Raw genomic sequence first — 25,932 nt, 5'->3', positions numbered from 1 at the left:
CAAGACAGACCACCACTTCCGGTTTTCTTTTCGACTATTATATATGCACCTGGAACAAATAATTCATTTTTATTTCCTATCCATTATAGTTATCAACTAATGCATTTACAGTTTATATTTCTTCTACACAGAAAAAAAAATTATAATCCAGGGCCAGACTTTCAATTTTTGACTTTTATAAATTTATATTTATGTTAAAGTTTATGAAAATTGTTAGCCGAGATTTAAAAATTTTTATAATTTTTTTTTTATTGAAAATATTAATACAAAAAAATAAAAAAAATTTTCATTTGTAAAAAACGTGAAAAACTATAAGTGTAATTAAAAAAAAAATATTTTTTAGTTATAATTTAATAAATAAAAAAAATTAAAAACGTCAGCTAACTTTAGTATTATTGAAAATTAAAAATTTACATAAAGTAGTCAATATACGAATTTTTACGCTGTAAAATTGTAAATTAAAAAATGAAAATTACATTATAAATAATAATAAGTATCGCTTCAAATTTAAAACTAGAAAAATTGCAGTTTTTTATGAAATTTATAAAATTCAAACTTTGAATGTTAATTTTCACAGCTTTAAAATTAATATTTACATTTTACAATATAATTTTTACAGAGAAAAAATTAAGGAACCAAAAGAAAAATTTTTGAGCCAAGAAAATAATTTCGAAGAGTTTCATGGTCTTGAATTAAATAAAATTTACTTAAACCAAGAAAAATTTCTTATTTTAAGAACTTTTTCACTTTAAGAAAGAACACAGTAAAAAATTTTGCGTCATTGCGTCAATAAATTTTTGTATTAAATATTTAAAACTTTTTTGTGTTGATTTAACAGAATAAATATTAAATTTACACATAAAAGTGTTAAATATTTAACACAAAAATTTTTAACACTGTTTTTTGACGCAAAATTTTTGACTGTGAAGATGAAATTCTTTACTTGATTCAATTAAATTTTTTTTCTGTACACAAAATCTGTAAAATTAAAATCTAAAACTGCAATTCTTCCAGTTTTTTATATGACACGCTATGTTACATTAAATAATGTAATTTTTCTTTTTTCCGTGTGCATGTAATGACTAATAACTTTCCCGAGTAAAAACAGAATTCCGCCGCACCACCGCTGCACGGCTTTTTAAGCGCCGCACCACCGCTGCACTACAGCTGTGACAATTTTGGTTATTTTACAAGTGCCGTATCACCGCCGTCGCCGCACTACCGCCGCACCAGCGCCGTGACAAGTAAATAAATTTCTATTCGCCGCACCACCGCTGCACCACCGCCGCACCACAGCTGTGACGCGCCCGGGTAAAAATAAAATTATTAATTTTTACGAAAAAATAATAAATTTCGTTCGACCGCCGCACCACCGCCGCACACTGATAGAAGGATTTGTTTATAGTTAAAAATATTTGTTAATATTTAACAAATCATTTATTAGAGACCACTTTTTTGTCCTTAACAAATATTTCTTAGTATTTAAAAAGATTTATTAATATTTAATAAATGAATATCTGATTTATTAAATACAAACAAATCATTTTAAATACTAAGAAATATTTGTTTGATACTAAAAAATGTCTCTAATAAATGATTTGTTAACTATTAACAAATATTTTTTTAATACAAATAAATCCTTCTATCAGTGCACCATACCACTGTTTGATGGTATATACATTGAAATAATATATTCGTTGATCATTCAAATAGCTTAACTAAATTTTTTAAGTTAAGTATGGCTTGCAGTGCAGTTGGCAATGTTCGAGACTTCCATGCAGACGATCCAGGTTCGAATCCCGTCACAGTTCAATTTTTAAAATTCTTTCAGAGTATTTCAATAGGCGTACCGCTTCTGTGCAACCCGAGGACGAAATTAAAAATCTACATCAACAATACGACTAAAAAAATCAATAATTTCGCGGTGCTTTGGCCTGATTTAAAAAAAATTTTTTTTTTTAATATTAGGCATTCGATTAAAAGGAGGTTGATCAATAGGTCTTACATAAAGATTTCTAGTCGCATTATTTATTAATTAATTATTGCGTGATAAATTAATTATGATACCATTTTTTGTGAAATTGTAGGTATGATTTAGCATTGGTGCGGCGGTGGTGCAGCGGTAGTGCGGCGATGCTAGGGGGAGTAAATTTTTAGCGTGCGGCGTAATAGTCCGTCAAACGGCGGTCGTGCAGCGGTGGTGCGGCGGTATGGTGCGGCGGTGGTGCAGCAGTCGAACGAAATTTATTATTTTTCCGTAAAAAATAATAATTTCATTTTTACTCGGGTTAAAATCAACCATTAGGATTAACTCATTAATGATAGACCACATCCAGACAACTATTAAAGTAGTATAGTATGCATGTATTATATTTATAAATTTATAAATATATTATGAATTGACCTAGTGTGACGCACTAGAATGTCAATCGTTCCTAACTCATCGTGAGATCGATTGTACATTATATCACGCGAACATTAATGTGATTCCAACTTTTGAAGTTCATTTTCAAATGACCATCATTGTAATGTTAATTTATTGCTTTTCTTGGGAATAAATAATTTATTACAACTAAAAAAATTTAAAACAGTTGGGTAGGGGGGGGGGGTATCTAAGAGTCAGTTGTGTGCTGGATGCCGGGTGCAAAGCTTCACCTGTGAAAGAAGTACCACCTGTCAACAACCCAGGTACGCGTGCCAACCACCAGGAGTTCACTAGATTACGCATATATGAATAATAAAAATATATGTGCATTAATTTTCATAAGTAGTTGTGAGTAAGCGGGTGGTGAATCGTCGATTCTGTCGTTCAGTTTTAGTAACTTATTCACTGTCAGTGCTGGAGTTGTCTTCAGGACTGTCTTCAGTAGTCAATTGCCATTTATATAAAAAATTAGTTTAATTATACTTTAAATTGATTAAATAAATTTTAATTAATCTAAAAAGTGCTAAAAAATAACAGTGCAAAAATACTTTTTTAGTAATTTAAATTAATTAAAATAAACATTTTTTTAATATGAAAAAAAATTTGGAGTTCTCTATTTTGTAAATTGTTTTTGTTAAGCGTATAAACGAAATCGAACCTGGTTATGAGAAGGCTAAAATGATGAAGGGGGACGTGATTGTGATTGAAGTTCCAGCGGATAATAATGGAGCGTCTTCCAGCAACATCGGTGTCTCGGAAGAGATGGAAACTGATGACTTTGGTGTGGAAGCTGAATTGACGAGCTTGTCCTGGCTTCAATCTCTTGACATTACCAGTGCCTCTAGCTTGCCGACTCCACCATGCTCACCAATTCCTCCGCCTGTGGTGAAACGTCCACCTAAAAAAATGTCACCGCTTGTTAAAGCTCAGCTTGGTAATTAGATTTAATATGTTTTTTTATAAATTTATTTTAATAGCTTGTCAATTAATGAAAAACTTGCAAAAGAGGGAGAAGAAATATTCAGTGGAAATTTTTTAGTAACTGGAATTGTAATGTGAAAAACCCGGATTGGGAATCGAACCCGGCTCTTTTGGTTACGGATCAAATGTTTTTTTCAGTAAAGATATTTGATAAATCTTATAATTTATTAAAAACTAAATTAGCAGACATCTGACAATTTTTAGAAGTTTTCTTATTAAAAAATTTATTTTAAAAAAATAAAATGATTTTACGCATAAAAAATTTGAAAAACTATAAATATAATTTTTTAAAAATACTTTTTTAGTTTTAGTTTATTACTTAAAAAAAATTGAAAATTTCAGCTAACTTTAGTATTATAAATGAAATTAGAAGACATCTGATCATTTTTTGAGTTTTTTTAATTGAAAAACTTATTTTAAAAAAAGAAAAATAAAAAATTTCACAGGTAGAAAATTTGAAAAATTATAAATGCAACTTTTTAAAAATACTTTTTTAGTTTTAATTTATTGATTAAAGAAAAAATTGAAAATTTTAGCTAACTTTAGTATTATAAATGAAATTAGAAGACATCTGATAATTTTTAGAATTTTTTTTTATTGAAAAACTTATTTTAAAAAAAGAAAAATAAAAAATTTCACAGGTAGAAAATTTGAAAAACTACAAGTGCAATTTTTAAAAATACTTTCTTAATTTTAATTTAATTAATGAAAAAAATAAAAAAAAAAGTATAACTACTTTCCAATCACCTAATTTTCTATATTACTAAAGTTAGCCGACGTTTTTAATTTTTAAGCTAAAAAATATTTTTCAAAAATTTCACTTACAGTTTTTCAAGTTTTTTACAAATGAAATTTTTTTTTAATTATTTTGTAATGAGTTTGTCAATAAAAAAAATTCTAAAAATTTTTAGATGTCGGCTAACTTAATTTTCATTAATTTTCTATAAACTTATTTTTTGTGACTATTAAAGTGACTTTATTATTAAAAACTGATATTTTCTATTAAATAATGTATTAAATTAAGATTAATTAAGAGCTCTATTTAAATTAATTAAAATTAATTAAGAACTCTATAATAAAAATTGTAAAGTTAATTAAATTGTTTTTTCATGATTTTTAGATTTAGCTGATAACGCTGAAAAATATCAAGCGGATCCAGATATTAAACCACCATTTTCATACGCAACATTGATATGCCTTGCAATGCGTGCTAACAATAATAAATTAACATTATCAAATATTTACGCTTGGATACGTGAAAATTTTATTTATTATCGACATGCTGACCCAGCTTGGCAGGTAAAACAAGAAAACAAATTATATTTATTTAGTAACTTCGTACATAAATAAATAAATAAATAAATAAAAAAATTATTTTTATGTTTATAGAACTCAATCCGACATAATTTGTCATTGAATAAATGTTTTGTAAAATTACCGCGTTCCAAAGATGAGCCGGGAAAAGGCGGGTTCTGGAAATTAGACTTAGAGAGTCTGGAAGGGGGCAAACGTACCCGAAGACGCTCATCAGCGTCGAGGTACAACAAATTTTCAAGCAGAACATCGAGATCAACGTCGTCCGCATCCGGATCAATGACATCAATGACTCCATCAATTGCAGTAACACCTGGAGACATAACAACAGAAATAATTACAACAATGAATTTAAATGATCCTCAAATAACTACTGTGTTTTATGAAACCCCGCCAAGCAGTGTGTCACCACCGATACCTGATTGTTTACCTGAAGTGCCTGAATCAAACCAAGTTAGCCTTAGTGAAGATGACCTAACTGGTTTGTTAATTGCGACGGTCGGCTGGGATGAGAATCAACTTGATCTTCTTGACTCGTTACTGGATTCACTTTAAAGCTATTATTTTTAGTCAAGTTTTTTTAATCAAACAATTTTTATCTAAACATTAAGATAACAATTAAAAATTTAGATGGCGTCTTACAAATTTTTAGTATTAATAAGTCGAATGATTTCAACTCAAAATTAATTAAATGTGCCTTAATATTTGACGAAATTGAAAGTAGCAAACATCCGACAAATTTTTTTTAGTTTAAAAAAACAATTTAAATATTGTAGAAAAATTTATGTAACAAACTTTAGATTTATTTTTTTTTCTTAAATTTATAATTTATAAATATTTAAATTGTTCGTTTAAAATTAAAAGTTGCCAAATGTTTACTACTTTCTTAAATATTAAATTATGTCAACTACTATTTAATTAATGTAATTATAGACATTAATATTGACGTATATTATTAAATAGTGAATATTTATTTAGTTAATAATTAAGATTATTTATAGCAAAGCTTTCGAGCAGGTAATCAAAAAAAAAAAAATATAATAAAAGAGAAAATTATAGAAGACTTTAATTGTAATGCATATAAATGCATACATTAACATTTTCGGGGAAAATTTTTCTTCTTTTCATCTTAAAGTTGAATTTAGAAAAATTTTACTGTATAAAATTCTTTAAATAACAAATTATTTAATTAATCATCAAAGTCTTGACGGATGTCTGCTTTTCTTAATTAAATATCATACAAGAAATACCAAAGAAAAAGAAATTAAATATTATTATTATTGTGGATTGAAATGAATTTAGTTGCAATTATTAATGAAAATTATAATTAATTTTTATTATTATTTATTATAAAAAAATTATTTATTGTTCGTGTGTACGATATTGTGTGTATGTTTAATGATTTAATTGATGAAAGAAAAGCCTTGTATCGAACCGTCCAATTTTTTTAGATAAGAAAATTCATTGATGTAAGTAATATGATGATTATAAATTTATTTATTATGAATTTATTAGACGCGCGTAGTTGTTTGAAGAATGAAATACTTCGACTGTGAACATTAATAATTATGTATTAGGGATACCATAGTCTAGAAATAAGTTTATTAATTAGAATAAAATGAGTAAATATAAAATATAAGTAAGTCACGCAATGAAGAAAATATTATAATCTTAATAACAAAAAATATCTTGTACTTAAAAAAAAAATTAATATATGATCATGAAAAATGATTAACTTATTTTTAATTGTATTGATATATTACGTATTTACTTTTGATGGCATAAATTATTGTTAGAATACTTTTTTAAGAAGTCTGAAAAGTGTTGTGTACATAAAAATTAATGAATTGACGCATGATGATCTACAATAGTATACTCATGCGGTTTGAAGCGTGCAAAAAAGCAGGCATATGACAACTTTTGGGTCTTTTTTCATGTAAAAAATTTATAAAAACATTGACTTATTTAAAAATTTTAAAAACTATACATGTATCGGAAAAATTAGTAAGGGTAATCAAATAAAATCGGTCCAAGATTTTTGCCGAAAATGTTAGTCGAGTTAAAATTAGTCAACATTTGAAAATTTTTAGAATTTTTTTATTGAAAAGAATTATAAATAAAAAAATAGAAAGAAAAGATTTGGCATGTAGAAAATTTGAAGTGCAATTTTTTAAAAATATTCTTTTACTTTTAATTTTCATCGAATTAAAAAATCAAAAATTTTTAACTAATTAAATGTCTGCTGATTTTAGTATCATAAAAAGTTTTTATGAAAAAGTTGTGGAAAATTTAATTTTTTATAAGAAATTTCTCTTATATCTTTTTTATACGACTAATATTTTCACCTTAATTCCTCAATTTAGATTCATAATAAATAATTAAAATCTTAGCTAATTATAAAAATATAAATTTTGAAATTGCGACTTTTTTTATTGGTCGCTTCAGAAAAGATTATAAGACACCTTTTTTATTTATAAAATTAAATTTTTAACAACTTTTATTTAAGAAATTTTTTTATCTGACTTATATTTCCGCCGTAATTTCAAAAATTTGACACTATTAGTTATATTATTATTGTTATTAATTATTATTTTGAAATTAAGGCAAAGATCCTGGCCCTAATGATAAATAAAATAAATAAAAATATTAATTCCATATGACTTTAGAAAAGAAAAAATAAAAAAAAATCCATAAAATAACTTTATTTGTTTTTTATTTATAGAAAAATTAAATCTACCTTCTCCCAAAAAAAACAACTAAATTATTACTAAGTTTTGTTAAAATTTTTCATCAGTAAGGAGTTTAATTAAATGCGAATGATAATTAAAGTAGCAGATATTTGATCATTTGTAGAATTTTTTAAAGAAATAAATTACCACAAAAAAATATATTAGAATAAAAATTGACATGTAGAAATTTAATATTAATTAAGAATTCAATTTTTTGAAAATAATTTTTCAGAAAAAATTCGATTGTCAAATAAAATTAAAAAAAGGTCAAGAAACTGCTAACTTTAAGGGGGTATTCTAGTGTAGAGACATCAATTTTAGGTAATTTTTAATGTGTCGTAAAAAAAAAGCAATCAATATTTTTACTATACATTTTTTTATCAGTTATTTATTAATGTTTCAAGAGTACAGAAAAAAATAAAAAAAAAAAGTCAAAAATTTAAAAACTGGCAGTCGATGAAGTGGGGGTGTCAAAAAATTGGCAGATGAGTTTTGACATTATTTCAACCCTCCTAGTCATCTGAAATAAAAAAATAAAAAAGATTATTAATCTGCAATGATGTCGCAAGAATCAGAACTAGAGATGAGTGAAAAAAAATTTTTTTGACAAAATGGCGACTGTTTGAAAAAAAGACGATTTTTTTACCATTTTTTTGAGTTTCTCGAATTTTTTAAAAATAGTCAAAATTGAAATTTGGGGATGAGGCTAGTTCCAATTCTTGAGAGGTCTATAAAGAAGATTCTCTGAAAATTTCAAGTGAATCGGTCTAGTAGAACTCGAGAAATCGTGACAAATATATTGAAAAAGTCTGTTCTGAGAAAAACGCATTTAAAGTTTCGCGTAAAGTTTTTCGCTGTCAAAGTCATGAAATGATATATTATACTTACTTTTATTCAATCTGCCATTCCTGCTTCATACATCAGACCTTCTTCTACTTCAAAAAAACTATTTTCTGCGTTTCTCTCTTCCAATCGAGCAGTTCTGGCCTCCTTTGAAGCGTTGGATGTACGTATTTCGGAGCGTTCAATCCGGGCGTTGTCTCGTCTCACAGCAAATGAATGAGCTTCCGGCCCAATTTTCATTCCCATAAGGGTCATCATTTTTAAAATTGGAATGAAACCTTCATTAAAAATGCAAACAGCGAGAAATGTTGCTATTTCAATTATCTTAGGTCCAGAATGAATATGTTTCGGCGCGAAAGTCCAAATCAACGAGTTTAGAGACTCATTATTGTTTTGAGTTTCAGAACCTAAACATCGAGTTAATAATTCCTCTGATGATAAATTGTCATAAATTGGTATATACATATATATAAAGGACAAAAGGTTTAACTGAGAAATATAGATTCAGGTAGACGGAGAATCCCTAATGTCTTTTGTTCGACTAGACCCAACCGAACCAGTTTGGAGGCCGGGTCAGTAAAATGTCTATAGCTCCGAAAATAATTTAAATTTTCAAAAATCCTCTCGTAGACATATTCTTAAATAGTTAAACTTTGAAAATATAAAAAAAAAAATCGATTTTTTTGAAATTCTACACTAGAATACCCCCTTAATGTCATTAAATGTAATTACCTTTAATCTTCTAATCCTGCTCCAGAAGATGAACGTCAACAAGTAAGTACGTTTTTACACGCTTTATATTAGCTTCACTTGTATGTCAGTTTGTCAGTTTGTCAGTAACTCTCTGTGGGTAATCTGCGCGCCTGCGGCCTTCCTTGGTTCTGGTAGCCGTTTCTCAGGCTCGCTCTCCGAAATCGAACTCTGATTCCCCGTATTTATAATATTTATAAATAATTATTTTTATTAGCTTCACTTGTATGTCAGTATGTCAGTATGTCAGTATGTAACTCTCCGTGGGTAATTTGCGCGCCTGAATATTTTTGATAATCAACAAATAATAGTTTAAAAACTAAAAATCACGCTTTTATAAATAAACCAAACTAAAAAGTAAAAATAAATAATAGTTTAAAAACTAAAAACACGCTTTTTATAGAAAACCAAACTAAAAATAGAACATAAATTTAAATTAAGAATAGTGTTAAAAATTTCAATAAATATAAATTAATAATAGTGTAAATAAAAAAATGTATTTTATTTTAAAAAAAGCGTGGGGTGCTTTTTAAGATATTATCAAAATGATAATCACTCTACTCATATCTGTCAATAAAATATTTATAACTATTGACACCATGCACCTCACGCTTTTTTTAAAATAAAACTAGAATTTGAATTTGCGCGCGCAAGCCTGACTATAGCATTTGCATATATTTTCATGCTTATGATATATTCGACCAATCACGTTACGAATAGTTTGATGCCACATACATTTCATCTCAATTTTATATTAGGAAAATATATTAGGAAAATATTTATAACTATTGACACCATGCACCTCACGCTTTTTAAAATAAAACTAGAATTTGAATTTGCGCGCGCAAGCGCGCGCCTGACTGTAGCATTTGCATATATTTTCATGCTTATGATATATTCGACCAATCACGTTACGAATAGTTTGATGCCACATACATTTCATCTCAATTTTATATTAGGATTTTATATTAGGATACATTTTTTTTATTTACACTATTATTAATTTATATTTATTGAAATTTTTAACACTATTCTTAATTTAAATTTATTTTCTATTTTTTAGTTTGGTTTTCTATAAAAAGCGTGTTTTTAGTTTTTTTAAACTATTATTTATTATTGTCATAGTCATAAGAGCCGCCATTTCGAGTCAGCTGGTAACAAAGTTTCCTCTTAAAGCAGACTGAAGCGCCATCTGTCACAATTTTAGTAAAATATTCTTGGTTTTTTATTGTTTATTGTGTTTATAGCATAAATGACAGCTTACTGTCAAGTACTCCAAAAACAAAGTTATTTCTACATTCGAACAAACAAACAAGGAACAAATATAAGATTTTTTTAATTAATTAGTTTTTAAAATAAAAAAACATGGAGATTATTAATTCAGAATTAAACGTTCCTTTTAAATACATGCAATTCGTCGATGAGAGAATATGTGTGACAGTGAACAAAAATTGGCTAACTAATTTAAAAAACATTGGAAAAATTAATTTTATCACACACGAACGTTTGTCTGTTGATGAAATAGCTGCACAACCTCCTCTCGAAGAACTAGGATCTAATTGGACTCGTATTTATATAAAAGTAATTTTTTCTTTTTTTTTCTATATCATAGGTTAATATTAATGACACTGAAGTTGATAAATATTAGAAAGGTTTTTTGTATAATTTTTTTTTTGTTCCAAAAAATTATTTTTTAAAAATTACATTTAAAATTTTTACATGTCAATTTTTTTAAAAATTTTTTTTGCACTAATTTATCTCTTAAAAAAATTCTAAAAATTATTAAATATCTGCTACTTTAATTTTCATAATTTTTTTAATATAATTGATTTTTTCTAAAATTAAAAAATTGACAGCTGTTAGCTAACTTTAGAATCATAAATATTATTAATATTAATAATTATTTAATTATTGTTTATTATTACAGATTTATGAGAAACAATTCAGTGATGCGATACCATTACCCAGGGATAAACATTCCACAAATATAAAAATTCAATCAGATCTTACATTTTCACAATTATTACGTTACGTTTCAGAAACAAATTATCGTAATTTATGGAAGGAGTCTTATAAAAAATATTATAGCAAGTATTTGAGAGTTTTATAAATATTTCATCAATTTATAAACTTCAATTATTTATTAAAATTATAATAAATTTATAGGTATATGGAATTTATATGAATCTAAAGAACAGCCATTATTAACGCCAAGCAGTGATGATATTGCAGTGATGCATGAAGTATTATCTCGACTTTACAGTTGTCCTTTGATACACATAAAAGACAGTAAAGTCATTTCAGTAACTCCTGGTGTAAATGACAGCAATAATTTACATTGCAATCTTTTACCAGCGATGTTTGCTATTGAAACATCATCAGCTTTCATGTTCTTTCATGAGCAAATAGCTAAATTTTCCCTCCAAGAGTAAGAAAATTTTTATTAATTAACTTAATTGAAGAAAAAAAAAAAATACTTAATTAATTTCAGGTGTGTGATGTATAGTCCTGCCACATTATCGACAAGTTACAATAAACCTTTATTTTTAGTCTATCAATTACTACATTTATCGAGAGATCTTCATGACTCGGGACTTGCTCTCGGTGAAATAACTCTCAGTGATATTTTATTAATGGATAATTATATAATACAAGTATTGTCATTATTACTCATTAATAATTATATAAGATTAATTTAGATTAGATTAAAAAAATTTTAATTATTTAAATTTCAGGTACTGCCTAAATTGGATGACAATATTTATTTGAAACCTGACGTCCAAACTCGCGCTCTTATTGATGAAAAAAAAAATTATTCTACTGTTAAAAAATCGTTTTCTAGTCCGTCAAAAATAGACGGCACAAAAGGACCAAATTTTGGTTTTAATCAAAATATTGAAACACTCTGTGAGATGTGGATCTATGGCCAGCTTAGTAATTTCGATTATTTGACAGCGTTAAATAATTTAGCTGGACGTAGATTTGGTGATCCTAGTTGTCACCACGTGATGCCTTGGGTAACAGATTTCAATTCAAGATCTGGAAAAAATTGGCGAGATCTTACGAAATCAAAGTTTCGATTAAATAAAGGCGATAGGCAGCTGGACTTGACTTTTAATTCTCAAACTTCTGAAGTTAGTTTAATGTTTATATTATTTTTTAATTAAATAAATAATTATAATTTTGCTTTATTAAATAATGACTTGTTAAATTGCGCTGTACTTTCTTAACTATTTACGTTTTTAAAGATATAAGCTCATCCTGATGTTACACTCATCAAGAGCTTTCATTTGAGTACCCACATGAATTTTTTATATATTTCACAAATATCAGAAATATATATATATATATATATATAAAATATATGAAAAATCTATGTGGGTACTTAAATGAAAGGTCTCGGTGAGTGTATCATCAGAATGAGCTTATATCTTTAAAAATGTCAATAATTAAGAAATTATATTGTATTTTGTCAATTTATAATATTTTTAAAGATATAAGCTCATCCCGATGTTACACTCATTAAGGGCATTCATTTGAGTACCCACATGCATTTTCATATATTTTTCATACATACATATATATAAAATATATAAATATATGAAAAATTGATGTGGGTACTCAAAAGAAAGGTCTCGATGATTGTAACATCGGGATGAGCTTATTTCTTTAAAAATGTCAATAGTTCTCGAGATACAAGGTCATTTCTTAATTATTAATATTTTTAAAGATATAAGCTCATCCCGATGTTACATTTATCAAGAGCTTTTATTTGAGTACCCACATGCATTTTGATATATTTTTTATATATACATATATACAATATACATAAATATATGAAAAATTGATGTGGGTACTTAAATGAAAGGTCTTGATAAGTCTAACATCGAGAAGAGCTTATATCTTTAAAAATGTTAATAGTTCACAAGGTACAAGGTCATTAATTTCTGATTAATTATGAATTTATAATTAAATTAATAATTTTTATTTACAATAGGTAGGTCATCATGTGTCTGACGTTTTATCAGAAATAACATATTATGTATACTTATCTCGACGGTACTCAAGATCCGTACTCTGTAAGCATGTGAGGTCACACTGGGTTCCTTGGGAGTATCCAGCATCCATTCAACGGCTCCAAGAATGGAGTCCAGACGAATGTATTCCACAATTCTTCACAGACCCTAACGTTTTTAAAGTAATTAACCGCTAATAAATAAACTGATGATTATTTATTGAAATTATGAATCAATTACAGTCAATCCATGAAGATTTACCAGACCTGGAGTTGCCAAGCTGGGCCCGGTCACCCGAAGACTTTATCGAGAAGCATCGTGAGGCACTGGAGAGTTTCTACGTGTCGGAGAGACTGCATCACTGGATAGACTTAACATTTGGCTATAAGTACGACAGCGCTCTTTTACCCTGTGGCTATGGTTAGGGATTACCTGGCAGAAAACCCAGATTAAGAAGTACCTTTCTATAGCTCTACGTTATTTATTTAAAACTGTCTCTAAATTTTTATTTTTTATTTGTTGTTTCATGTTTACGCAGACTATCCGGTTTAGCAGCTATTATATCCAAGAATGTTTGCTTACAACTTGTTGACAATCATACAAACTTGACCAATTCTGGGGTAGTTCAGCTTTTTACGTATCCCCATCCTCAGAAAATAGTCCCTTCACCGTATTGGAGTAAAACAGCGCCTAGAATACGCAATTTGACGCCAAAAAAATCAAGTAAGCTATTTTATAATAACTAATTAGAAGATTTTCGCCAAAATTTCAAAATGAATAATTCAAATATTTACTCATAGCAAAAATATTGGTCGTATAAAAATATTTTTCAAGTAAAAGTTGTTCAAAATTTAATTTTCTAAAAAAAAATGCTTCATAAATTTTTCTCAATATCAACAAAAAAGTCGCAATTTCAAAATTTAGATTTTCATGACTAACAACCTTGCAGTCACTATGTGACTGCCCTGACTTGTGAACTATAAATAAATAAAATTTTGCTTTATTAAATAATGACTTTTGTTAAATTGCACTGAACTTTCTTAAATATTGACGTTTTTAAAGATATAAGCTCATCCCGATGTTACACTCAATAAAAGCTTTCATTTGAGTACCCACATGCATTTTCATATATTTTTTATATATACATATGTATAAATATATGAAAAAGTGATGTGGGTACTCAAATGAAAGGTCTCGATGAGTGTAACATCGAGATGAGCTTATATCTTTAAAAATGTCATTAGTTGACAAGATACAATGTCAGTTCTTAATTATTGACATTTTTGAAGATATAAGCTCATCTTGATGTTACACTCGTCAAGAGCTTTCATTTGAGTACTCACATGCATTTTCATATATTTTTCATGTATACATATATATAATATATATAAATATATGAAAAATTGATGTGGGTACTTAAATGAAAGGTCTTGATAAGTGTAAAATCGGGATGAGCTTATATCTTTAAAAATGTCAATATTTCACAAGATACAAGGTCATTTCTTAATTATTGACATTTTTTAAGATATAAGCTCATCTCGATGTTACACTTCATCAAGAGCTTTCATTTGAGTATCCACATGCATTTTAATATATTTTTCATATGTACATATATATATATATATATATATATATATATATATATATATAATATATATAAATATATGAAAAATTGATGTGGGTACTTAAATGAAAGGTCTTGATAAGTGTAAAATCGGGATGAGCTTATATCTTTAAAAATGTCAATATTTCACAAGATACAAGTTCATTTCTTAATTATGTATCTAGAAATAGAGCATTTTCGAATGCAGCCCAAATACTTATCATCATAAATTAACTATTGGTGAGAATGGTATGAAACATTGAAAAAGCACAATTTCCAAAATTAAGATCCATCCAAAAAAATACAAATTTTTGTTAATTATAAAAATCTTAATTTTAAAATTACTGCTTTGTTACTGGCCCTATAAAAAAATTATAAGAAACATTTTTTATTATAAAATTAAATATTGAACAACATTTTATTCAAAAAATTTGTTTATACGACCCATATTTTCTCCTTAAAATAAAAAATCTGACCCCATCAATAATTAATTTTTATTTTTAAATCAATTAATTATTAAAATAATAAATTTATTAATTTATTTCTCCAGAGACTGACAAATCTGCAGACAAAACAAGCGACGACGAGGGCCATAGTTCTGGTTTTGAAGAAGTAGAATCACCTGTCACACTAAACGTAACAAGATCATCTCCATTAGCTCTAAGTCGCTTACTGAGTCGCTCCCGCGGATCTCTATTAACCACGGATGACAATTCCCGCTCAGAAAAGTCAACGCAAACAATCCAACTTCCCAAAGATTACAATCCCGCAGCCGCGCTTAATCAAGTAGAATCAATGCACTCGTTTATCAGCAAAGTGTCTCACCGAATTTACAATCCCGAAATAACAAACCAAACGGGCTTCACAAGCTACAGACAAGTAGTAGCTACCGCTCGCATCAAAGAGCAACAGATCCTCGGCTGTTTGATCGTAGAAATTTTCCTCCCGAGTAAATTTCGCGCCACCTGGAATACCAGCAAGATTTCATTCGCTCAAAGACTCGAAACTTGCGTCAACGTATTGACTAAATTTCCGGATTTACTTCCTAAATGTGTGAGAAACGCGGTGGCTCTCCTGCTGCAAGTCGACATTATTCCTAAGAGTTACGGAATTACAGGTGAGAACGAGCAACCAGCAACCTTTCGGTACCCCACAGTGACATCAATGGGCTTACCACCGCCCTCAGCTCACCAATTCCTCCAACCAATTCTTTCCACAAATCTTCTACCTTACTGTTATTTCCAACACCTGTTCCACGTCGTAGAAATGCTTCAAGAGTACAGCAGCTTAGTCCGCGAATTAAATTCCCTTATTCGCGAAGACGAACCCGAGGCATTAAAAACCCGCGTTCAATTTTTATGCAAAATAAACGAGTGTAAAGTAAAATCACTTGCCCGAGAATTAGATAGACTTTTACAATCTCAAACGCGAAATTCAAGTGACTTTAATTCTATTTTACAATTAATTGTTCCGCATATTAAACAAATAATGGATGAACCCTACAGCGCAGTTTTAGCAGCTTGGTATTTACTCGATCCAATTGCCAAAGCACTAGGCCCTAAAGACACTGCGGAAACATTTCTCGCCCCAATTATTAAATTATACGAAAATGGTTCTATAATTGATAGCAATATTTACGCAGATTATTTATCACCATCAACACTCGCTAAATTCCGTACAATGCGACTCTACCACCGAAGTTTCCTTCTTAAACTAACGGTACGTTTAGGCCTTCGAAGATTTCTAGAGAATTTTATAACACCGCTTGTAGAAGCCGTCGGTTGTTACCGAGATCACCCTCAAGCTTTGAATATAAATCGTCAGCGCGCGGGAAATTTAAAGAGCTGCGATTTGAGTGAAAATTCTGCAGACGGAGAAATTGTTTTGTCCCCTTTAGACGAGGACTCTTCAGTAGACTCCGAGCAGAATTTAAATTCCGTTACTCTAGCTTGTGATCTAGAAAATTCACGTGACACCCCCACAATTGAAAACGAAGTTGAGGAAGTTTTCACGATGGAAACGGAGGAAACTCTATCTCCTACGGAAAAACTTCCTCAAGATCCACATTTAGTGTTAAATTTGAATCTAATTGACGACCTTATTGACGAAAGCGTGCGCAATTCTCCTCCCGGTACTATAAAATCGCCTACTATCCCAATCCCCAAAAGCGACCGGGGGATAAAATTAGTCGCAGATTTTAACACTATTGGCTGCCACGTGGGAAGTAAAACTTCCAGTGAAGATTTGCCACTTTCAAGCTCATACACCGGAACCGTACAAATTTCAACTTTAGACTTTGATTCGGAAAAAACTAAGTCTGTTTTTGAACCAGTAGCGGTCGACGATGAATTAGATGAATCTGGGAAGAATAACGACTCGCATTTGCCGTCAAAAGAGTGCAAAGTCTCGGAAGTAAGCGCTGAGTCGGTAATCTGGCTGTCTCATCGCTTAGGTCCGGTTCTTACAGCTCGTCACCTTTCAAGAAATCTTTTGCGAATGTTAACACTCTGTTACGCCGGGAGCAATAATTTACTTCCTATAGACGAAGATTTGTACTCTGAGGAACTTCACTGGAGAAAAGTCCGATTAGTAGGGGATGTAAACGCGATAAAAGTTCTAGAATCTTTGACAGCAATTGCAAATTTGTACGGAGAGCAGATGATAATCTTGCAGTATTTCGGTCACATGGCGGAATTATTAACTTTATGTAAGCGTAAACTGACTCCTAATTTAGAAGGCGGATTGGTTTCTTGTCTTGCATTGCTGTCGTTTGTAACTCCGTGCCTCGGCGACGCTTCGTTGATGGACGCGTTGTATGAAACGATAGTAAAATCTATTTTGCATCCAGCTGTAAGAATTCTTTCTACCACTAGATACTCATTTCCCAGCGGCGTAAACGCGCGACTTGCACTAGCTAACAAATGTTTGGAAGTTTTATCAAGCTTCAGCATTCGTCTTGGAAGCGCTACCACAAAATCCCACCTATCAGTACCGATTCAAAGATTCTTTTTAGCCTTTGACAAGGTATTTACCCAAAATCTAATTCAAGATGAAGAAATTGCCAAAAAACGGGATAGAGATAGTAAAAAAATCAACGAACGCAGTGAAATTTTGAAAGATTCGCACGATTGGACGCTAGTAGACTCTTCTTCAGTGGGAATTCAAACTGCAGTTACGGACATGGCTGTATCGTTTTCTCCCCCGATAATAGATAGTGACGAATCTGACCCTCAGAGGAATCAAGCTTTTGAAGAGCTCAAAGCGGTTTTTACCCTAGAATTCGCTCACAAAGCGTATCTGCTTTTTTACCGCCACTTAGACGAAGGCACGATGGAAGACTTGTTGAAGAACCATCAATTGATCCGCGATCTTTGCGAAAAATATGAACAAACTCTACCGACTTGTGATATCGGCTCCAGCAAATCTGACCCAGCGTATTTGCAAACAGAAACTTTAGAAGATGATGTTGTAAAAGGAGTCGGAAGCTTTGGGAATATTTCTGTGGTGGGTAATAGAATTGAAGTTGGTGATCAGGACAATTTTAACTTATCGAGCCGCGAAGGATCTGCGGCTCATGGTCGGCAGCTTCGGGGGAATTGGCTTGCTTATTGGGAGCATGAAATCGGACGGCCTGATAAAGACTTGACTTTTAATATCAAACAGATAAAACTGCAGAGTTTCAATGGACACACTAATAGTGTGAGGTGTCTGCATGTTCTAGACAATGAAAACAGTTTTATGAGCGGAGCTAGGGATAAAAGTGTTAAACTTTGGAGCATTAGGAGCCAAGGTGACGGTACTGGAGTTTCTTCTTGCCAATATACGTACACAGGCCACAAAAAGTCTATTTTAGCGCTCACGTTTTTGGAATCTATGAGGTACGCTGTTACCTGCGACGGAACGGTGCATTGTTGGGATCCTTTTATGGGATCTTTGTTAGGGTGTCCTGAAAGCTCGAGGCAGGCTCCGGTTAATGCTCTTGCTGCCAATAATACTCCTTCTACGTCGCTGTTAGCAGCGACTACTGATGTCACTCTTCATGTCATAGATTGCCGCACTTTTAGCTACGTTAATGAACTCAAGGTAGCTATCAATCCTGCGGGGCTTATTAGGTGCATTGCTGTGGCGCCCAGTGGCCATTGGGTAGCTCTAGGGCAGGCTTCAGGAGTCCTTACGATTCTGGATATTAGGACTGGGCTGATAATTGCGTCGTGGAAAGGCCACGAGTGCGAAATTTTACAACTAGAAGCGGTTAATGAGACGACTATCGTTAGCTCGTCGCTGGACCAAACTATCGCAGTCTGGAGCGCTGTTGATGGGAAACTTAAGTTTCATTTAAAAGGCGCCACTGAACCGGTTCATTGTATGGTGCTGTATGAACAGCAATTGATTTCTGGGACTACTGCTAATAGAATTGGAGTGCATGCGGCGGTTGATAATACTGCGGTGTTTTCTTCTTCTAAATTAAAATCTGACGCTTTTAAAGGTGTTTTGACTACGATGACTGTACTACCGCTCAATAGATTACTTTTACTTGGATCTGATAACGGTGGAATTACTTTACTGTGTTAATTTATTTATATATTGAAAATATATGTACTTTATTGTTTTTTTTTTTTTTTTTTTTTTTTTTAAATTATATGAATAAAAAGTATGAAAAATCTAAAACTCGAATTTTCAATTTTATTTATTTATTTATTTACACTTAGGCCCAACAGCTTTTGCCATTAACAGGGCCACTAAAAATAATTATAATTATAGTGAATTATACACAAGAGAGACACATTACATTTTAATGATTATATTATGTTAATTCAAATGTAATGAGAATATGTAAGACATACAAAAGTTCTGAAGGATTCTTACCGATGTAATTATTGTCGTTGAAAATATCTGAGTTCTCAAGTTTTTAGCAATATTTAGTTAGTGATCAATTGTACACTGATAGAAGGATTTCTTAACATTTAAGAAGATTTCTTAAACATCATTTCTTAGTATTTAAAAAATATTTCTTTGTATTTAAGAAATCTTTCTTAAATACTAAGAAATATATATATTTTTTAAATACTACGAAATATTTCTTAAATATTAAGAAATATTTTTTAAATACTAAAAAATGATGTTTAAGAAATGATTTCTTAAATACAAAGAAATCTTCTTAAATACTAAGAAATCCTTTTATCAGTGTAAACAGAAAAAAAAATTAACTTGAATCAAGAAAATAGTTTTGGAGAATTTTCTTTTCTTTATTTAAGTAGAAAAATTGTTAAATTAAGAAATTTTTATTGGCTTAAGTAAATTTTACTTAATTCAAAAATTTTTTGTTTTGATCCAAGACAATGATACTCTTCAAAATTACTTTCTTGGTTCAAGAATTTTTCTCTTTACGGAAAAAGTTCTATCAAATTATTATATAAAGATAAAAAATTTTAATTGTTTAAAGTCTTTTACACTTTTCTTCTTTAGCTGAAAAAATCACATTTTTTTTTTTTTTTTTAATTAAATTTGTTTCATACAGAAAAAAAAAAACAATTTTTAAAAAATTCAGCAAGTATTTCATTCAAGACTTCAAATTTTTTATCACAAAAAATTCTATTTTTAACTTCCCGCTAAGAAAATTGAAAATTTTCAAAAATCGGGAAGTTATTGTTTTCACCCCGTTTTTCGAAAATCGAGTTTTCATCAGATCTCGACGTTTTGAGGTCCTAGGAAGCTTTCCTGACTATTCCCGCGAGGGTGTCACTATGTCTGTATGTATGTGTGTGTGTGTGTAAGTATGTAAACCTCTTATAACTTTTGAACGGTTGAACCGATTTCATCGCGGTTGGTGCCATTCGAAAGGGCTTCGCCAAACTTAGATTTCCTGTTAATTTGAACCGATTCGGACCGATAGATTTTGAGAAATTTGGAGAAATCTAAAAAAAAGTAGGAAAAAAATTTTTTTCTGAAGTGGTTTTTTTGGGATAACTTCTAAACGGCTCAACCGATCGATTCCAAAAACTAATTAGCTCTCAATCTTGAAAAACCACGTCGATCGCCGCCAATCCGGTCAAAATCGGTTGATTCAATCGAGAGATATCGTGAACGAAAGAAAACCGAAAAAAGTGTTTTTTCAGAGTTACTCCGAAATTTCTAGTTTGACCAATTAAAACTTAGAAATTATTTATAAGGCTTAAAAAACTACGTAGAATGCCGCCAACCGTGTAAAAATCGGTTCATTCATTCAAAAGTTATTGCGGTATGAACATTCAAAAAATAGTGTTCTATGAAACTTCTATCAGACTTTTGAGCTCAAAGAGCTCAAAAGCATAGAAAAGGTATCTTTTTGAGCTCGGAGAGCTTAATACAACACACAGATTGTACTTTTGAGCTCGAAGAGCTCAAAAAAGCGGCCAGGTATTGACGGAATTAGCGGGAAGTTGCAGGGATGGCCTTTAGGGTCAACCGTTTTCCTAATTTTTTTTTAATATATTTAATCGATCTTACTAGTATGATTATGATTAATTAAATATACGACAAGAAAAATATAATTTCTTCAGCTAAAGAAGAAAAGTGTTAAAAATTATAAACAATTTAAATTCTTGTAACAAAAATGCTCTTTTTTCTTTTAACGTAGTTTTTAAATAAAAAAAAAAGAAGCCAACTGTTTGAAGGACAATAGTTGAATAATTTAATCGAATAATTCAAGTACAGCACAACAAGTTAAATCAACTTATCCTTTTGAATAAGAGGTGAGTAAAATAAACTCCAACCCTCATTTCCTTCACCCCTCTTTGATTTATAAATGAACAATATATTTTTAGCACACTTTGAAGCTTATTTATGGCATACATTATAATGAAAGCATGAGTTACTGTTATTATAATTATAATAATCATTTATCATCAAATTAAAATTAAAATATATAAGCTAGGTTTTGCGTGATTAATTAATTTTTCAAAAGATAAAATAATTTAATAATTTTGTCATCAAGTAAGATGAGACTCTTTATTACTAGTAGGAGAAATATAAGCGAAATGAAAAAAATTCTTTCGGTAAAATTACACCAGATAACTTCTTGTACAGCAATATGCGCTGTCATTTAACTTTCATTTCATCACTTTATCCAGGATACCACCGCGTTTAAGGGTTTTCTTGATAACTCTAAGTAAATTGAAACAGGAAGACCGTAAATATGTCGTAAGAGCACGAATTATCTTCATTATGATTACGAGCGAGGAAACGTAAACTTTGTTATAAATTGTGTTAATGCCAAATAGCTTTCTGTTTACTGACATTGAAAATTTTTTAATAAGAAGTAGATGATAAAATTATTGCACGACATTAAAACCTTGGCTTATAAAATAATTTGATAAAACGAACGTTTTTTTTTTGGATACTACACGGAGAGAATTTAATGGTAAATACAACTATCCGAGTATTGTAAAAACAGTCTTTTTAGTATGAATGATTGCAAGAACTATCCATATTGTTAACTGAACCATCCAGATAGTTACATTTACCATCTGGATAATAATTATTACCATCTGGCTGGTAACTTAAAGATGGTAAACTTAATCATAATATGTTAAGCGCTAAAATCATATTGATTGTAAATTCTACAATCATGATGGTAATTATTACCATCGCAGCTAGTACTAAAAAGTAGTACTAAATATTAGTCACTATGTGACCACCGTGACTTGTAAATTATAAATAAACAAAAATTTCGCTTTATTAAATAATGACTTTTGTTAAATTGCACTCTACTTTCTTAAATATTGACATTTTTGAAGATATAAGCATATATTTTATATATTTATATATAATATATATAAATATATAAAATATATGAAAAATTGATGTAGGTGCTCAAATGAAAGGTCTCGATGAGTGTAATGTCTGGGTGAATTTATATCTTTCAAAATGTCAATAGTTTACAAGATGCAATGTAGTTTCTAATTATGTTAAATTGATATTTTTAACTATTGACATTCTTGAAGATATAAGCTCATCCCGATGATACATTCATCAAGGGCTATCATTTGAGTACCCACATCAATTTTGATATATACATATATATAATATATATAAATATATGAAAAATTGATGTGGGTACTCAAATGAAAGGTCTCGATGAGTGTAACATCGGGATGAGCTTATATCTTTAAAAATGTCAATAGTTCACAAGATACAAGGTCGTTTCTTAATTATGTTAAATTGCACGGTACTTTCTTAAATATTGACGTTTTTAAAGATATAAGCTCATCCTGATGTTACACTCATCAAGAGCTTTCATTTGAGTACCCACATGCATTTTGATATATTTTTCATATATACATATATATATAAATATATAAAATATATGAAAAATTGATGTGGGTACTCAAATGAAAGGTCTCGATGAGTGTAATGTCTGGGTGAATTTATATCTTTCAAAATGTCAATATTTTACAAGATCATTTCTAAATTATTGATATTTTTAAAGATGTAAGCTCATCCTGATGTCACACTCACCAAGAGCTTTCATTTGAGTACCCACATGCATTTTGATATATTTTTCATATATACATATATATATAAATATATAAAATATATGAAAAATTCATGTGTGTACTCAAATGAAAAGTCTCGATGAGTGTAATGTCGGGATGAGCTTATATCTTTAAAAATGTCAATAGTTAACAAGATAAAAGGTCATTTCTTAATTATGTGTCTAGAAATGGAGCATTTTCGAATGCAGCCTAAATACTTATCATGATAAATTGACTATCGATGAGAATGATATGAAACCTTGAAAAGGTGGAAATTCAAGTCAAAACTTTTGCAATGACACTAAATCTCACAAAAAAAAAACCGATTTTATCATATGACTATCCTGGAGACAAAATTTTTGTTATTCTCTTAATAATATAGATATACTTTTTTCAATACTCACTCTTATGTCAAACATTAGAATGTTATTATATTCTGACTTTAAAATCGAAAAAATTTAGTTTTTTATACTTTCTGTTTATTTTTTTTATGATTGCAATCATGATGATTTTAACTATCTCCAATGATAAAAGTTACCATCTAGATGGTAAACAGTATCATCATAATTGTGGGAATTAATATATACTGATTGTACTAATTACAATTGCCGGATAGTTGCATTTATCATCTTAACTTTGTAAAAGTTAATAACCATCCTGGATAGTAGAAGCTACAAAATAGGGATGGTTACCCTTAACATGAAATTCTCTCCGTGTACGCGAAATTTTTGAATTCTTTTACAGAAAAAAAATTAACTTGAATCAATAAAATAATTTTGGAGAATTTTCTTTTCTTTATTCGAGTAGAAAAATTTTTAAATGAAGAAATTTTTTTTAGTTCAAGTAAATTTTACTTGATTCAAGAATTTTTGGTTTTGATCCAAGACAATGAAACTCTTTAAAATTACTTTCTTGGTTCAAGAATTTTTTCTTTTCTCGGAAAAAAGAAAAAAAGTAAAAAATACATTTTAATTATTACTGATTTTGTCAGAATTACATTGAAAGCTCTGAAAATTAACTTTCAAAGTTTGAATTTAGAAAAAATTTATTTCGAACTGCAATTTTTCTAGTTTTTTTTTTTTTTTTATATAAAGCGATGCTTTTATTACTATTTATAATGTAATTTTTACATTTTTGTTGTTGACATGTTAATTCAAGTTAATTATTTTTCTGTGCACAATTGATCATTAACTAAATCTTCGCTAAAAACTTGAGAACTTCTCAGAAATTTTCGACGATAAATAATTATATCGGTAAGAATCCTTCAGAACTTTTGTATGTCTTACATATTCTCATTGCATTTGAATTAAAAAAGCAGCGAAAAAAAAGAATTATGATGAGGTCAGAGATCATTGGGTATTCAGATAAAGTAACATGGAAGTGTATCCGACGGGACTACGGTGGCAACATACCAATTAGCCGTTCTGCACGGCGTCCGGGGCCCGGTGTCAAGTGCACGCGTAGATTTTGTTCCCCCGAGAGGAGAGAAGCGAAAAAAAAAAGAAAAAACAAGAAGAGAAGAGAAACAACGACGAGGAACTGAAGAATGAGCGGCTCCCGCGGCGAAAGCCGGAAGGATACAAAAAGGAACGAAGGGTGTACAAAAAAAGAGCCAACTTGGGAAAAGAGAGCTCTCGACGTGATAGATAACGTCGTAATTTATAACACACCGTTACTGGGTCATGCGCTCTACTATGTAGTTTTCAGGAAGAACAAGGAATTACTCTAATTATAACATCCGGTATCTTGGGGCTTACGTCGACGTTACTTTTTTATTTTCTGTTTCGATTTTTCAGTTTTTTTTTAGAAATAAGTATTAATTCTCAGTTTGATTTTTAAATTTTACTACCTTCATCGAAAAAAGAAGGGAAAAATTACAGTTTCAGATTGTAATTATTACAGATTTTCTAAGAATTATATTGTAAAATATAAATATTATATTGAAAGCTCTGAAAATTAATATTCAAAGTTTGAATTTACAAAAATGTTATTTTAAACTGCAATTTTTCTAGTTTTTTATACGAAGCGACGCTTATTACTATTTATAATGTAATTTTTACAGTGTTTTTTTGCGTGTTAGAATAAAAAAAAAAAAATTTATATTTTATCCAAAAATTAAAGAATAAATTCAATATCTAGATAATTTATATTGTAAATTTTTATTAATTTTAAGCGAAAATAATTCAAAAAAATTTTTTTAATTAAAATAATTTTTACATTTTACCATTCTTTAATTTTTAGAGTTCTAAAAATTTTGTCGACTCGAAAAGTTCGATATAGAATGAAAATTTAATAATAATAATATTTATTACCAGTAAAAAACAGGTACATAAAATACATAGCACAAAAAGAGAGTACGCATTAATACCTGTCCTATAGAGATGTTTTACATCTGTACATAGGACTGGAACAGTATACATAAATCCAAAAAAAACGTATAATTAAATTACATAGCGATACTTATTCGACGATCAAATGTTTATGATTTTGATGTGATTGATTTTGATGAGATCAAATGTTAATATCTTCAAGCTTTATTTAATATATACTCAATTTTTATTAATTTTTTCAATATTCACTTTTTGAATATTAATTTTCAGAGCTTTCAATGTCAATATTACATTTTACAATGAAATTCTTATAAAATCTGTAATAATTACAATTTGAAACTGTAATTTTTTCAGTTTGCGCCACGTTGCATTAAACACGGAAAAAAGTAAACTGTAATAAATAACAGTCGATTTATAATAAGTAATGA

At 29.5% G+C, this 25,932-nt stretch overlaps 2 protein-coding genes across 5 annotated transcripts in view; both read left to right on the top strand.

The window, feature by feature from the left end:
• The window catches only part of LOC123258551 (forkhead box protein J1-A-like), a 28,934-nt gene extending 3,553 nt beyond the window's left edge, over nucleotides 1-25,381 (top strand). The window contains exons 2-6 of one of the 3 annotated variants that reach the window (XM_044718631.1): nucleotides 3,065-3,359; nucleotides 4,527-4,705; nucleotides 4,796-5,295; nucleotides 23,224-23,235; nucleotides 25,364-25,381. In XM_044718631.1, the coding sequence (XP_044574566.1) occupies nucleotides 3,104-3,359; nucleotides 4,527-4,705; nucleotides 4,796-5,275 (915 nt within the window). In that variant the 5' untranslated portion in view covers nucleotides 3,065-3,103 and the 3' untranslated portion in view covers nucleotides 5,276-5,295; nucleotides 23,224-23,235; nucleotides 25,364-25,381. Of the gene's footprint in view, nucleotides 1-2,340; nucleotides 2,689-3,064; nucleotides 3,360-4,526; nucleotides 4,706-4,795; nucleotides 5,529-23,223; nucleotides 23,236-25,363 lie in introns of those variants that run through there. The other 2 variants (XM_044718632.1, XM_044718630.1) reach the window with 2 other exon arrangements.
• Nucleotides 10,271-19,256, top strand: LOC123258550 (WD repeat-containing protein 81). Of its 2 annotated transcripts, XM_044718627.1 has the most exons (9): nucleotides 10,271-10,623; nucleotides 10,970-11,129; nucleotides 11,209-11,470; nucleotides 11,534-11,696; nucleotides 11,778-12,176; nucleotides 13,040-13,240; nucleotides 13,301-13,446; nucleotides 13,597-13,781; nucleotides 15,212-19,256. In XM_044718627.1, the coding sequence occupies exons 1-9, from the start codon at nucleotides 10,408-10,410 to the stop codon at nucleotides 19,231-19,233; spliced, it is 5,754 nt and encodes a 1,917-aa protein (XP_044574562.1). In that variant the 5' UTR covers nucleotides 10,271-10,407; the 3' UTR covers nucleotides 19,234-19,256. The 2 variants fall into 2 exon arrangements, with proteins under 2 accessions (XP_044574562.1, XP_044574563.1); XM_044718628.1 differs by lacking the exon at nucleotides 10,271-10,623 and having other exon boundaries at nucleotides 11,014-11,133.
• Nucleotides 25,382-25,932: the final 551 nt, after the last annotated feature.

This window comes from Cotesia glomerata, linkage group LG2, assembly GCF_020080835.1.
Source record: "Cotesia glomerata isolate CgM1 linkage group LG2, MPM_Cglom_v2.3, whole genome shotgun sequence".
NCBI classification, from domain to species: domain Eukaryota; kingdom Metazoa; phylum Arthropoda; class Insecta; order Hymenoptera; family Braconidae; genus Cotesia; species Cotesia glomerata.
Note: the sequence above shows the minus strand (reverse complement) of the source record. Positions and strands in the feature narration are given on the sequence as shown.